This window comes from Myodes glareolus, chromosome 3, assembly GCF_982192425.1.
Source record: "Myodes glareolus chromosome 3, mMyoGla1.1, whole genome shotgun sequence".
In the NCBI taxonomy this organism is placed as follows: domain Eukaryota; kingdom Metazoa; phylum Chordata; class Mammalia; order Rodentia; family Cricetidae; genus Myodes; species Myodes glareolus.
The window spans coordinates 72,421,955-72,438,243 of NC_142028.1; the positions used below are offsets into that span (position 1 = coordinate 72,421,955).

Genomic DNA, 16,289 nt, shown 5'->3' on the forward strand with positions numbered 1-16,289 from the left:
CCAGGGATGGTGTCCACTGCCCCAGGGATTGGTCCCTTCTTGCCATGCTGCCCTTGCCTCTCAGAGTGGGAGTCTCCTCGTGTTTCCCTGCCTGTTTCTGGGAAGCTCCTTTCTTCAGAGCTGGAGCCGCTCTGTTGCCCCTGGCTGGAAAACACTGCCCAAGGTTCTGCCTGCTGAGGCCATCCCTTCTCATGGCTCCTAGCTCTCCTTTCCTAGTCTTTGAACCTGGCTCTTGTCTCCCCCGAACTGCCCTTGTTCTCCCAGCCTCCCACCCTAGACCTGGGGTCTCTGTAGCCAGGGATTGGATCTAACTCTCTCTGGGTGTCCAAGACCCTGCACACAATTGCCAAGTGTGTGTAGAGTGAATGCAACATTTTCCCCTGAGCCAGCAGTTGATGTTCTAGAAGCTTCATGTCCCACTGAGCCGAGAGACACTGGGTCCCTTCCCTGCCTCCTTGGTTAATGCGGCTGTAAAGGCAGGCATATGAGAAAACACTAAGCCAGCCTTTGGGTGTGCAGGGCAAAGGGGAGCCTGGTGGTTAGGTCTGGAGGCTAGGGGACCCAGTAGAGGCTGTTTGGAGTGGTCCAAGCGGATGACTTGGATCTGGACTAAGGGACAGAGAAGGGAGGAATTGGAAAAGAGTCTCCTACAGGAACAAGCACATTTGCCAGAGATCCCCCCTCCTCTAACAGGATTCTGAAGTTCCTGGTCGCCAAAAGGAAATTCAAGGAGACCCTGCGGCCATACGACGTGAAGGACGTGATCGAGCAGTACTCCGCGGGGCATCTGGACATGCTGGGGCGGATCAAGAGCCTGCAAGCTCGGTGGGTATGCAGGCTTTGAAGGGAGGGGCAGGGAGTTGAGGGTCCTGGCCCAAGTGAGAGGGCTAAGGACCGTAGCAGGTCATCTGTGCTCTGTAGGGCATTGCCTCAGATGGGCAAGGTCCTCTAGGAGACTTACTCTCCAATATCTATAATCTCAGCACTGGGGAGACAGAGGCAGGAAGACCATGAGTTCTGGGCTACCCTGGGCTAGGAGACTCTGCTTCAAAAGGACGAAGAAAACAGAACCCAAACCCAAACCACAAGATCCCCGACTTGTAGTTTACAGGCTGCTTGGAAGCTGAAAACAAAACTCCCTCAATTATAGTTCTCTGGATGAGTCCAGTCTATACTCACGCTTTGACGGCTTCCTTAGGATGCCTGTCTCCAGGTCCCGAAGTAACTGACCTACAGTAACCACTGACTTCCTGTCTCCCAAGTAGGAATGTAAAGCAAGTTACCTTTGGATTCTTGTCTCTAGACTCCTGCGTGTCCGCTAGTTCCAGGATGAAGGAAGAACCTTTATATCAAGTCCCAAATTGCCTAGAGCTTTCCTTTCTCATGTGTCCTCGTTTCTCACTATCTGTTCATTCATTAACTCAAAAAATAACAATTGAGGTGGGGCATGGTGGTACATACCTTTAATCCCGGCACTGGAGGCACTGGAGAGGCAGAAGCAGGTGGATCTCTGTAAGTTTGAGGCCAGCCTGGTCTATGTAGAGAGTTCCAAGTCAGGCCTGGAAATTTAAGGAGGCCCAATCGCAGCAACAGCTTCAGTATTGAGAGTAGGAGGTGCTCGTGGCAGGAGGATCCATGGTTCAGCCTTGGCTATTTAGAGAGTTCAAAGTCAGGCCGGGTTACAAGAGACCCTGTCTAAAAGGGAGAAAAAAGAAGAAGCATTGTGGGAAGAAAGAGTGAGCAGATGCGACCTCCGCTGCTGTTAGGTCAAGGGAATAAGGACGGAGCTGGAGTTAATCACTGGATTTAGTAACATGGAGTTCACTTGGGGGAGGGGCAGTCTAACTAGAATGGCTTCAGAGGGAGAGGAAGCAGGGCTGTGGGTAGAGGGTGAAGATGGCTCTCGCAAGGACTTTGCTAAATAGGGTGGGATCTTGTCCACTTTCCAACACTCCCTTTTCTTTCTCACCTCAGAGGCTCTGCTTGTTATTTGGAAAACTCTCAAAGCAAGGGTTGGTGTCTCCCAGGCTCAGCCTCCCTTGGGTGGGCAAGTGGCCTCATCTCACCAGAGCAGTCTGTCTTCCCTGTCAGCCGTCAGCCAAGGGTTCTTGTGGAAGGGTGGCGCAGGGTGACTCAGTCTTTTTGATAGTTTCTTTCCCTCCACAGGGTGGACCAAATCGTGGGTCGAGGGCCTGGGGATCGCAAGTCCAGGGAGAAGGGCGATAAGGGACCTTCGGACACGGAGGCAGTGGATGAAATCAGCATGATGGGGCGCGTAGTCAAGGTGGAGAAGCAGGTGAGTGTGGATAGGGCTTCCACCGGATGACTGAATTAGCTGTCAAGGGTACAGCACGGCCTTGGCCCCGGAAGGCCCTCGTGGGGCCCACATGTTGAGTTCTGCTCCGCCAAGCTCCATCCCACAAACAAGCCCGTCTCCAAGAAAGCACGGGGTAAGCCCGTCCTAACCAAGCCTCCTACCTGGTATCCAAGCCCCGCCTTCTCTCTACGGCCCCCCCCCCCTCAGCTCCGGCCCTGCCCAGTCCAGGCCAATCTCTGCCCCGCCCTCGGGTCCAACACCACCTCCAGCCCCGCCCCTCCCCGCCCCCAGGTGCAGTCCATCGAGCACAAGCTGGATCTGCTGCTGGGCTTCTATTCGCGCTGCCTACGCTCTGGCACCTCGGCCAGCCTGGGTACCGTGCAAGTGCCGCTCTTTGAACCCGACATCACCTCGGACTACCACAGCCCTGTAGACCACGAGGACATCTCCGTCTCGGCACAGACGCTCAGCATCTCTCGCTCAGTCAGCACCAACATGGACTGAAGGGCTTCACAGGGGGCTGGGCAGCCTTCCGTCTGCCCCTCGGACTCACCCCGAGGCCTCTGGACTCCTCTCTTACTTGAACTCGCTCCCTGGCAGGGAGAGAGGCCATACACAGTATTGAGCTGTCTGGGTGGGCAAGATACCCGATGCTGGGTACCGGCACCCCAGAAGCACGAAATGCCAGGCCACATAGTAGGCCGCAGCAGTGGCTGACTGGAGGCCTCTGGACACTCCAGGACCCTGCCGGCTCCATCAAGGTTCAATATGGCCCACCTGGCAGCCGGGGCTCTGTCCCAGGAATGGGAGCAGGGCGCTGAGGCCCTGGTCCCTGAACCAGCTTCTAGCTATGCAAGGTGAGGTCTCCAGGCCCGCCCTTCCAGGCAGAGCAGGGAAGCCCTCCTGCCAAGCCCTGCCCCACTCGGGGATGGGCCCAAGGTGCCCCCATAGGTGCCCACAAAGCACAGGACTCTGCCATAAGGTAGATGGGCACCAAATATGCAAACTATGTTAAATATGCAACTTTGGGGGACCCCCGTGGGGTTCCTCTGCCTCTCCCCGACTGGGAGATGAGCCCCAGCAGTAGCTGGTCTCAGGCTGTTTGGCCATACCCAACATCCATTCTCTGGCTTATCATCCATCCCCACCCAGCATGGGGCCTAAATCTCCCTGTCCTCCCGAGGACAGTACCTGGGCCTTTCTGCCCTTTGCAGGTGTCACCTCAGGGGCTCCCTCTTGCTGCTGGATGTCCACTCCTACTGGTCCTCCAGACAGCTTTTTCAGTCAGCACAAGTTCCTGTATTTTCCCCAGACATACCAGACAATGGCCCACCGCCACACAAGCATGGCCCTTTCATCTCTCCAGCAGAATGCCTCCTCACGCAGTGACGCACACGACCACACACCCTCGGAGGCATGAGCACAAAGTCACTTGGTCTCCTGGGCAGGGGAGGGAGCATCCACAGGTCTTGCTCCCCGATAGGAGTTCAGGAGTCCGCTGGCTGCCCTGAGGACGACGTTGGCGTCCTCACAGCATAACTCAGGCCTGCCCCTCCAGATTGGCACACCACTGGAGAGAACCCAGGCACGCCCTCTTCCTACTCCCGGAGAGTACACACTAGCCAGTGCTGCTATACCACCTGCAACTTGCTCTCACCTGCACTGGCCTCTGCCCCATTTCCTCACTCCCGTTGGCAGTGCTGCACATTGGCACAAATGCCCAGACGCCACAGGCCCCAGCACCAGCTTCGGGTCCCCACTCTTTCGTTCCTCTTCTGCGAGGTCAACTCAGGTGGCAAGGGAGCGAGGGGTGGTGGACCAATGATAACACTCTGGGGCTGCTTGGGAGCAAGGGGCTGAGGCTGAGCTGTCTGCATCTCATCCTGGGGCCTGCATGTACCAGTGCCAGGGCTTGGGTTGAATCTTGTTCAGTCCTATGGTGCCCAATCTCTGCCCTACCATCTGCATGGATCATCATGCTCTGGAGCCCATCCTGGCTCGCCTCACTTGCATTGCACTGTCCCCAAAGAGCCACTCCGCCCGCTCGGCCACTGAGCTGCCCAGGGGGGCTGGAGAGTAAGATTACCCTGTGACCAAAGGAGACATGGGAAGAAGCCCTCCCTCCTTCCACGATCGAGGTTCCCCCACCAACCCGGTTCTCAGATATGCAAGTACCTCACTTTGTTAACTTATTAACTTATTGGTTTCATTAAAGTTTTCAGTAGGAAGTGATTGGTCCTGGTTGTGCTCGGTGGCCAAGAGCTGAGGCTCCTGATTTGATGGTGTGAATGAGATTTGGGATTATCGCAAACCATAAAAGCCCAACTCTGTGTGGCTCAAGGGAAAAGGAAAAGACACATTGTCCCAGATAAGCAAAGCGTCCAGGGGAACAGATTTGGCTTCACAGACAGGTAAATCTAGGTGCTCGAACACGTGTTAACCCTCTGCTCGGCTCTCCTCATAGGCAGGTGGGTCTCTTGTGAGGACCAGTGAAAAGTGGATACCACTTTCCTAGTGGTGTGTCCTGTCAGGAAACCAGAAACAATGGCAGGGGACTTTGTGTGTGTGTCGGGGGTGGGGGGGGGGAGTGTTTGTTGGTTTGTTTTTCAGGTAGAGTATCTGAACATATCTCAGCCTTATGGCCGATAGTAGGTTTTCCTCTTTGATTTCCAACAATTTACATAATTCATTTTGTTCATTTGAACACAGAAACACTGGTAATGAGAAAAAAAGAATGTGACTGTTTATACACTTAGCACCAGGACACAGCCAGTGTACCCAGCCCTTTACTTTTTTAGACAGGCTGTTTAGGTACTTATTTAGACAGGGTGTGTAGCCCAGGCTGGCCTCAAACACGCAGCGATCCTAACTGCATTCACCACCACTCCTGGTACACACAGCCTTGCTCTGTTGGCTCTGGAAGGAGAGAGGAGCCTTTTAGTTGGAAGCTTTCACTACTAGCATCACTTGGACTCCCAGGGACGTTTGGGCTGGACACCTAGGGCTCCTTCGCCATGGGATTCCCCTGGGGGACATGGGAAGCAGTTAACGTTTCAGGTCATTGTCAATATTTCGCAACGATTCTCTGAAAAGTCTTAGGAAAGTCATCTGTCCTTCCCCTCCTCACAGAAGCTAAGGTCTCATTCAACTTGAGCCATCCGGGAAGCACCACCCTGACATTTATGGTTCTTGCCAAATGATACCACCCAGAGGGCTTCCTCTGGTCTATACCAGCTAATTTCTAATTGTCAGAGTGACCAGGTGACCCAAGAGATGGAATGTTCCTTCCAAATTCGCACCACACCCAGAATGGTAGGTATTTCAACAAGGGAAATTTACAAGGGGGAGTGGGCCACAGTGCTGCAGGCAGAGCAAAGAACAGAAAATCCGGGGTTACCTAGACAGAGTTGCTGGACCCAAGAACCCTTCCTGGAACTACAAAAATGTAGGAAGCCTTTGGGACCATTGAAACTCACAAGCTTGGTGCTGGGGATGTGGCCCAGTGGTAGAGCATATGCTTGGCATGTGCAAAGTCCTGGTTTAGTCCCTAGGTCTAATACACACACACACACACACACACACACATATGCACCACACATACGATACATTCACACACCCAAATACACATACACACACCAAACACACACATACCATACACTCACACCACACACACACAAACACTAAACACGCACACACACACCCCACACATACCATACACTCACACCACACAAACACACACCAAACACACACACACACACATACACACACCAAACACACACATACACTAAACACACATAGAGATAGACAGACGAGGGAGCGGGGAGGACAAGTTCCAGTGTTTGGGTATGTATAAGGGAAGTTCTGATGGTGTTACAGTGAAGCCTGCCTAGGCGTGCACATCAACCACAGAACCTTGGGGGAAGGAAAGTAAAAAAGTCTCTACATCTGCCTGATGATCTTCCCCTGCTATTCCTTTTTGTTAAAGTCACAGTGTCACAGAAGCTCTTGGGATCCAATGATGACCACAGACCCCATGAACAGTCCATAACCATACACATCAACCCACACGTGTCAGACACCCGTATGACAGTGTCTCCTACCAAATAAGACAAAACTATGCTTCCTACAGATAAGATCCTCCCAACTCTCTCCCTGAAAAAGGAGAAAACACAAAGCCCCACAGCTTTAAAAGCGATTTTATTTGTGTTATTTTTTAACTGTGTGTATATGCGTGTCTCTGTGTGGATGTGCATGTGAATGCCCTCAGAGGGTAGAAACTCCAGATGTCCCTGGAGCCGGTGGTGAACTGGGGTCCTTTGGAAGAGCAGTGCACGCTGTCAAGGACTGAGCCGTCTCTCCAGCTCCCAGGCCTCAGTCTAACAACAGCATCTGTCTCCAAGAACTAGCCAGGCAGCCCTTACTGGGATGGTGCTAGCTGTTCTGCTTCAGTGGCAACCCTCCGTGCAACCAAACACTGACCTCACACTACAGTCTTTTAGGGGACTGTCCAGAAAAGGACCACTCTTGCTCCAAAGGGAAAAGGGACGTATTCTGAGCCAAGTATGGGTGACCATGGCTCAGGGATACAAATTCAGGTTGCCCTGAGTGACATCTTTATTGTGGAAGGAGTTACATGAACTTTTATAGTCATAGACCAAAAGACAGTCATAAATCAGTGTGGTTGCCAGACACATCGCTAGGGACAGCAGGTGGATGGGAACCAGCGAAGTGGGGACGTCTTTACAGCGGCTTCGGATTTGATCTGAGGACATTTGAGTTGGTGGAAGCTACAGCTTAAAGGGGATCGTTTCCTAAAACTCTACCTCACAGCTACAACTTTCTTTTCCATTCTCTTTCTTCCTCTCTCAATCTCTCTCTCCTCACTCCCTCTCCATTCTCTCCTGCCCCTCCTCCCTCTCCCGGTTCCCTTTCGCTTCCCTCCCCACTTCTGTCCCCAGGGTTTCATGCTCCCAGGTTGGTCTCAAACTCACAGCTTTGACTTTTCAGATCTGCTGCCACCACCTCCCAGGGTACACCACTACACTCAGTCTATTAGGTACCCGTGATCAAACCTGAGGTTTCACGTATACTTGAGAAGGACCCTACCAATGGCATTACTCCCCAGCCCAGAGGGCAACAGCTGTCTTAGTTACTGTCCTCATCTTAGCTGCACTAAGCTAAACAACTTTTTGAGAACAACTTAAAAGAGGAAGAAACAACTTAAAAGAAAAAAAATCAGGAATGGCTCATGGTTTTACACAGTGTAGTCTCTCCTGGTGGGCAAGGCTTCAGGAGCACATGCTCAGAGCAGTAACCGAAGACCTCGGGCAGGAAGCTGAGGTCTTATAACTTAGCTCTCGAGCTCTGGGTCTGTGGTCATCTGCTTCGGTCAGCCAGGTTCCATGTCCAACTCCCCCAGCAGCGCCACCCTCTGGACCAAGCATTCAAACATACAAGCCTGTGCAGCGCATTTACATTCAAAACGTAGCAGTGATAAATGGCGATTAGACTGAGGGGACTAAAGATAGTACGAGATAATTGTGGCTCTTGATCTGCGGCATTCCAAACTCCACAATCAGGGTTCCCATCAGTCAATCTGCAGTCTGCAGCACAGATGTGGCTTTTAAAGGGAACTTTAGTTCATGAAATAGGGAAGGGGGGAATTAATGTCATTGAAAAAAAAAAAAACAAAAAAATTATTGCCATGACATCCCAAGCACAGGAGATGTGCATCGCTACTATAGACATTCTCTTTTCTTGTTTGTCTTTCATAGAGACAAGTTTCCTTATGCAAAATATGCCATCGCTGGTGTAAAATTTATGAATCTTTGCCCCCCTCTTTTTAAAGATTTATTTATTTATTTTATGTATATAAATGCTCTATCTGCATGCACGACTGCACACCAGAAGAGGGCGTCAGAACTCACTACAGATGGTTGTGAGCCACCATGTGGTTGCTGAGAATTGAACTCAGGAAGAGCAACCAGAGTTCTTAAACTCTGAGCTGTCTCTCCAGCACACACACACACACACACACGCACGCACGCACACACACACACACACACACACACACACACACCCTCTTATTTTAATTATTTTTCTTTTGGCCTCTGCCAATCCCCCAGTTAGTTAGGGCTTCATGGCTCTTTCTTTTCTTTTTTCTTTTTTAAGATTTATTTTTATTTCCCATGTGTGGCTGTTTTGCCTCTGTGTGAACCTATGTACCACATGCCTGCCTGGAGCCCACAGAGGCCAGCAGAGGGCGCTGGAGCCTCTGGAACCGGAGTTACAGCCGGTTGTGAGTCATCATAGGGTGTTGGGACCAGATTATTTGCCAGGGCAGTCAGTACTCCATGGCAATGTGACCTAAATTCTCGGAAGGGTCTGGATCCTTAGTGTTCATAGCTTTTTGATAACTTTTATTGCTGTCCGTGAAAGTAAAGGAACCATGGTGGCTTGGCTGCAGGACCCTCTATAGAGACTTAAACTATGGAAATTCAGTTTTCGTTACTAAAAAGTGTAGCGTAGCTTATCCACATCCTCCTGCATGCTTTAAGTAACCTCCACCTTACAATCCCCAAGTGCGGTGTAAATGCTATATGAAATATTGTTATACCATATTGTTTGTGGAGTGATAATGAGAGAAAAGCCTGTACATGGCCAGTACAAGTGCAATGCCTAGCTGCTTGTCACCTGTCTATCTCCGATCTCATCTCTCCTGTGTATCCCTAGACTACTGTCTGTGTGTCTATCATCTATTTATTGATCAGTCATCTATTTAACATCTACCCATCCACCTAGCTACTTGTCACCTGCCCCCACAGTTGATTGGAATGGGATGCAGAACCCACAGAGACAGAGGACAGAGGGATGATTGTTAGAGGGGCCTGAGAGCATCCCCTGGACTCCAGATATAGCCTGCCTTGCCCTGATGTGCAGCCCCTCAGCTTCCCCTTGTAGGGAGCAGTCCATGCAGCCAGGATGTTAGCTTTCCCTTTGATTTCTGGCTATGTGGCATGAGGAAGTCAAAGGGGGTGAAAACCCATGGCTTCCCTTGAAGATGAGACTTCTGGTGTGCTACAAGGTTATAGGAGCCAAATGGAAAAGTTGGGCAAGTGGGTATAGTATGCTGAATCATGGCCACCAAAAAGAGAAATTTCTGATCTCGGTAGACTGTCACCTCATAAGAGAAAGGGTGAAGGGAGGGTATTAAATCAAGGTTTTGTTTGTTCAGTTTTCCTCCTGGGGCAGTCTTACTATGTCGCCCAGGATGGCCTCATTAAGGTTTTCAAAAAACAAGTCATTCATTTACTGACGTGTGTGTGCACAAATGCACGCACGCCATCCACAGCATGCATGTGAAAGTCATTAGAGGAGTCACTTTCCTCCTTCCACCATGGGGCCTGGGGATTGAACTCGTGCCGTCAGGCTTGGTGGCAAGTGCCTTGGCCCACTGAGCCATCTCTCTGCCCTAAGGCCTCAAATGCTTGATTTCTTGCCTCAGCCTCCCTAGTGCTGGGATAGCAGCCTGATTAAGGACCCCAACCGGAGAAAATTATCCTTTGTTAAAAATAAACCTGAAATAAATACTTCTTTTTCTTCTTCCTGATGAGGAGGTGCTGCTGAGGATCAAATCCAGGGCCTCTCACACACCAAGCAAACCCTCAACCTGAAGTCAGACCTCTAGTCCCACGAATGTCTTTTTAAGAAAGAGGCAGAGGGGACGGCACACACGGAAGAGGGGGTGTTTAGACCCCATGAAACTGGTCTTAGACTTCTACTCCTCCTCCCCCTAGGACTGTGAGAGAATTTGCTGGTGTTGCTTCAAGCCACCATGCTTAAAGTGTCTCATTGCAGTAGCCACAAGAATCAATACTATGGGTGATTTGAGTCAGGCCTGCTGAAAGGGTCGTTCTCATTATCTCCCTGTCTTCCTGGAACCTTACATTCTGAGCCTGTTGGCGAGGATAAGCCATGCCCCTCCATGATAAATGTTCAGTGGAACCCACCTGACACCAGGAATTGGGGCCCACTGTGGAGGGGATGACAGACTAGGTTTTTAATGTTTGCTTCTGCTGGTAACAGGTGAGATGGGTTGGCACTGGCCTAATTAGTCTTGGTGAGGTAAATCCATGTGTTGAATACCCCGCCTGCCTTCTGGCCACTGTGTCTTAATTGTGCATGGGTATACTGAGATATCATAGGGAAGGCCTGGAGAAAGGTGGTCTATTAGCCATGGAATGTGCCTTCCTGCCTGGCTACCGAGAGCCTCCTCTGCCCTGAGTCCTTTTCAGTAAGATTTTCTTCGAAACACAAATATCTTTGAGTTTTGTACCATGGCTGAAACCTGATCTGAATATCTCTTCCTGTCTTCCTCATTGCCGGTCCTTCCGTTCTGTGCTTCTCCAATCCTGGGCCATTCAATCCAGTTGATACCCACTGCCCATAAGTCAGTGTCCACCCGTACTTCTTGTCTTCTCTCAATCCAGACAAAATGGACAGTCAAGCACAAAGAAGGCAAACCTATAATGCCAGCACTTGTGACGTGGAGGTTGAAGGGTCAGAAGGTCCAAGTTCTCCTTAGCTGTGGAGTGACTTCAAGGCCAGTCTTGGTTACTGAGAGCCTATCTCAAGCAAACAAACAAACAGATAAACAAGAAAGAAAAAAAAACAGGGTCAGCAAAATGGCTCAGGCAGGATATGATGGTATAATCATTCAGGAGGCAGAGGCCAGTGGATCTCTATGAGTTTGAGGCCCAGCCTGGTCTACAAAGTGAGTGCCAGTCCACCCTGGGCTACGTAGTTAGATGCCCATAGGAAGGAAGGAAGGAAGGAAGGAAGATGCTCAACAGGAAGAGGCACCTGCCACCAAGCCTGATGACCTTAGTTCAACCCCAGAATGCACACAGCAGAGGGAGAGAAGTGATTCATGCTGTCTCAGATGTCCACCCCGTGCCAGCATTCACATATACCCCTCCAAACATAAAACAAACAAAAACATTGCCAAGCAAACAAGAACGCTGAAGGACAAATGGGATCTGGCCAAGCAAGGGAGTGAGATTCTTGCTGTTGCTGGAGACTGCTCTAGCTAGTGGGTACAGCATTGGCATGTATGGCAAATGGAAGAAACAGAAAGAAAACCCAGTGATAAGGCTCAGAGAGCGGGGGAGGGGACTGCCCAGGGAGGGAGGTACACAATGGGACGCTAGAATCGGGGGTTGAGAACTTGTGAGAGTTTGCTATGACCCTGCACACCTGTGATCTAAGCACTGGGGAGGCAAAGGAAGATGGGAGTTAGAGGCTACATAGCAAGGCCCTGTCTCAAGAACCCTAGGGCTGGGACTGTAGCTTGGCCATAGAGCACGGCCTTGGGTCCAGTCCCTGTCACAGGCAGACAATCACATTCATGGATTTGCAGTGTGTGGACTGTGCAAGAAAGCAGGAAGTGTAAGTTTGCAACTAGGAGCCACACCGGGATAGATTTGTACTTTTAAAGGTTTCTTTCTAGGACAGCAGGTGGGCTTTCGGGAACAAGGCTGGGTGTGGGAGGCGGCAGCTAGGAGACTGCTAAGCGGCATCCGAGCAGGGGTGATAGCAGCCTGAACAAATCCCTTGGCGGTTCACTAATTGAGTAAATGCCTGTTGGGCACCTGCTGTATGCCAGACCCTGGCTCAGCACAATACGCAGGATGAATAGGCGTGCAGGGGGCTGAGTTACGCCTGGGGTCATCCAGTCCCTGCGGGAGACAGGTGCTCCATTAGTCAAAGCACAGGTCGCTGTTTGCTGTTTCTCTTCGAGGTTTGTCTGGCTCAGCAAGGAGAGTGTGCAGGTGGCCATGGGAGTCCCTCAACTGCCATCACCTTGAGAGCCGACAGGATTTTCGCCTGCTGTGTCATTTATCCGCTGCTATGTAACAATGCACCGTGACTCTTAATGACTCAAAACAACAATCGCCTTATTTATTCTTGATTTTGTCGTTCAGCAGTTCCGTCTTGGAGTCAGCTGAGCAGTCTCGCTGGCCTCACCTGGGATCACTAATGTTTTTGTAATCATCTGGCATCTAGCCTGAGACTGGTTTCTGGCTATGGTTTGACTATGTCCCCCAAAGGTTCATAGACTGAGAGCTCCTCCAACTCTATGGCAGTGTAGGATTGGCATAGAACCTTTTAGCAAGTGGGGCCTTTGTGGAAAGTAACTAGGTTCTTAGGGAACTACCCTCGGAAGGGATTAATGAAGGTTTTCTGGGATTGGATTAGTTCCTTCCAGATCTAATTATAATTAGTTGGGAGCCTGCCACCTCCCCCAAATCTCTCTCCCACATAAGCAGCTAACAATGTCATCTGCATTGCCACCATCACGATGTCATTCACCGTGAGGCCCTCCCCAGCATAGATGCCAGTACTGTACCCTTGAGTATCCAAATTCCTGAGCTTCTTTTACATAAGCCCTCCTTCCTTTATAAGGAACCTAGCACCAAGTTATTTTGTTATCACAACAGAATGGGCCAAGATGATAAGCTAAGATGGTTTCCCTGTCCAGTGTTTCATGTACTCTGGTTGGCCCACAGGTTGGATTGTTTAATCTGGCCCCACATGACTTCTCATCCTCCTGTAGGTTAGAGTAGGGTTTTGTTTTATTTTGTTTCACAGACAGAGCACAAAAGCAGACCCCTCTCCAGGCCCAGCAGCTGTACCATGCAGCCCAGGATAGCCATGTGTTAGGGCTCAGCTCACGGGGATGACATTCTGCAAATGTTGCGATTTTCAGACTCTTGCAGAGTGGCGAGACCCATACTGCGTATTTCCTAAGTTAGATGACATCATGCTCTTTTGACGGGCTCCGTGTTAAAATAGCATGTTTGTCTCCGCTGAGAAGCTGGAGAGCACACCTTGCCTTGCCACCCACCTCTTGTGGGAAACAGGATGGTGTAGGTTGCCATGTGGGCACGCCAGTCTACATAACAGATATCACAGACATGGCAGCTGGCAGCAGACCCTTATTTCCCCGTGGTTCAGGAAACTGGGAGTCTAAGATCTGGGGGCACACAGAGTTAGCTTCATTCTTAAGCTTTCTTCCTGAGTTTGCAGCATTTTCAATTGTTTCCACAAGAGCCCTGCATTCTTGAGTGTCTGATGCTTCTGGTCTCCCCTTCTTTTAAGGGCACTATCTGTGTGGCCCTTGAGGCCATAACAGCCCCCATAGGGTCTCAGTCACCTCCTTCAAACCCTGTCTCCAAAGGCAGCTGCATTTTCAGGTTCTAGGGATAGAGCTTCAGCATGTGAGTCTTAGGGAGCCGCAACCTCTCCCATCACTTCTGGAGCAGCATCAACCCAGTTTCCTGCAAATGTTCAGGGACTGAGAGTTGCTTTGGGGCTTCTTCTTCTGGGCAGAGGTGGACACATGAAGACATCATAAAGTTAACCATTTAAAAACCTTATTTTGGGGTTGGAGAGATGACTCAGTGGTTAAGACCACTTGCTGCTCTTCCAGAGGACCTGAGTTTGGTTCCCAGATCAGATGGCTCACAACCGTCTGTAACTCCAGCTTCTGAACTCCCCCGGCACTTGTCTCACATGTACATATCATATGAAGACATGCACACATGCATGCACACACACACACACACCTACATACAATAAACAATAAAAATATTTGGGTATGGTGGCATTTTAGTCCCAGCACAGAGGCAGAGGCAGGTGGATCTCTTTGAGTTTCAGGACAGCCTAATCTACACAGCAAGTTCCAAGCCAGCTAAGGCTGCATAAGGAGACCCTATTCCAAACAAACAGAATAATAATAATAAAAGTGAATCTGTAGAAATCTTATTTGTTTAGGCCTAGAACCTGTGTTATAACATTATGTGTTTGGAACCCCCATATGTCAAATGGTGGCAATGCAGAGTTGGCCTCAGTCCTAACAATGCCACAGGCATGGAACATGTTCCCAGCATCTTATAGCCATCCAAATAAACCAGGTCTGTCTCCATAGTGCCCTGTTTACCTAGCGCTCAGAGTAGTAGTCTACACAATCTGAAAGTCTGTTTGTGTGAAATCCTCCACGGCTTCCCTTGTAGAGCAGGCACTCGCCGATCTGTCTCAGGGCAGATCTCCTGGAAGGTTCTGAGATGGTGGTTTGTGGAAGGTGCGTGGAGGAATACGCTGGGAAGATTCATCCCGATAGAAGGCAGGGAGAGGGCAGGGCTGGCAGGGCTCCTGCTGTGGTAGATGAGATAGGAAGTTGGCGTGTTTTGCAGTGTTATCAGACTGGCAGTGAGGCAATTTTACTAGAAGCGGCAACAGGGGAGAAGTCATATTGCACCTAATAAGAGATTTTCTCAAAGCTATCTACTCATCTTTGATTTTGTCCCTAATGGCTCTTCTGTGTGCTAGATACTCCCTTCTCCCCTACCTCCTTCCCCAATAGCTTAAGAATGGTGGGAGACATGGAAGACTTCCTGGAAGAGTGAGGTGCTGGGGGAGCTCGCCCAGACCTGAGCCCAGTCTGTTGTACCTGCTCAGAACTGAGCGAAATCAGCCTCACACCCCTCTCATGGCCCGAGACTCCCTCAGCTCCTCTCCTGTACGAGGACCTCTCCGCTTTCTCAGGTGTGATGTCAGCCAAATGGAGGAGAAGAAGCAGTGATTATTTTTTAAATTATAGCATTTGCCTATTGTGTGTGTTGCAGGGCAGACACATGGAAGTGAGCGGACAACTCAGTTCTCTCTCCAGCGGGGTCTGGAAATCCCATTTATGTTGTCAGGCCTGGTGACAATCGCTCTCACCTGATGAGTTGTCTCTCTGACACAATATGCCTCTGTGTGTGTGTGTGTGTGTGTGTGTGTGTGAGAGAGAGAGAGAGAGAGAGAGAGAGAGAGAGAGAGAGAGAGAGTTGCATGCATGTGCAGAGGTCAGAGGAGGTATCAGGTATCCTGCTCGATCACTCTCTACTTGCTATTTGAGACAGTTTGTCTTTCTGATCCTGGAGCTTGACCGATGGCCAGCAAACCCCAGAAGTCCACCTTCCGTAGTGCTGGGGTCACCCAGCTTTATCCACAGATCTCCACAGATGCTGGGATCTGAACCCAGGTCCATACACTCACACAGCAGCCCTCTTACCCACCGAGTCATCTCTCCAGTCCCTGAAAAATACATTTCGTGTTTGCAATCATCACCGCCCTCCACAAGAGAGCAGGCACTCGCGGAAGTGATTGTCTACTACCCAAGGAACTTACCCTAGTCCCTGCTATGTGTTCCCACAGCCACAAGGGGTCAGTAAAGACCTTGGATGGCGCAGCACCAGTCTGGAGTCAGGAAACAAGCTAGACTTTGGGGTCTTAGATACCCTACCTGGAAGGATTAGAGAGTAGGGGCTGTGTTCTTAGCCCTTCATTTTTCTTCCAGTTGCTTGTTTTCCTCTGATACACACCAAACACTGTTACAGTCGCCATGATTGTGGTCACCACCGCCCTCATAAAACTCACACGTCCCTGCTTCCCTGGAGTAGGCTACGGTCTAGACAGAAGCCAGCAGCTGTAACAAAGCTTAGACACCCCAGAATGTGATAAGAAAATAAACTAAAATGAAGTTGTGACAATACTGAGAGATGTTTGGGGGTGAGGCCACCAGGAAGGGCCAACGGAAACAGAGCAAAGCTCCCAAGGCCTCCAGGAGCCCTGGATCCAATCGCCCCATTCAGCAGACGAAGAAATCGAGGCTCCAAAAGTCAGTGCAGAACCCAGAGAGGAGCCCAAACCTCGTAACTTCCAGACGGGTTCCTGAATGGCCCCTTTGCTCTTTAGCCTGCCTTGTGCTGTCTTGGAACGGGGTGGGAGAATAGATGTGGGGGTGCTTTGAAAATGTGGGTGTTAACAGGGTGGGGTGTGCATGTGTGTGTGTAAAACTTTCAGTTCTCAGAGCAAAATCCTCAGAATACCACACAGTAATGATAAAGCCATAGTAGAGTTCTGACCT

The 16,289-nt window shown here is 50.3% G+C and overlaps 1 protein-coding gene across 2 annotated transcripts in view; it reads left to right on the forward strand.

The window, feature by feature from the left end:
• Window positions 1-4,545, forward strand: part of Kcnq4 (potassium voltage-gated channel subfamily Q member 4) — a 52,576-nt gene extending 48,031 nt beyond the window's left edge. For both annotated transcript variants that reach the window (XM_048434046.3, XM_085686515.2), the window contains 3 exons: window positions 694-825; window positions 2,167-2,296; window positions 2,609-4,545. In XM_048434046.3, the coding sequence (XP_048290003.3) occupies window positions 694-825; window positions 2,167-2,296; window positions 2,609-2,821 (475 nt within the window). In that variant the 3' untranslated portion in view covers window positions 2,822-4,545. The remainder of the gene's footprint in view (window positions 1-693; window positions 826-2,166; window positions 2,297-2,608) is intronic.
• Window positions 4,546-16,289: the final 11,744 nt, after the last annotated feature.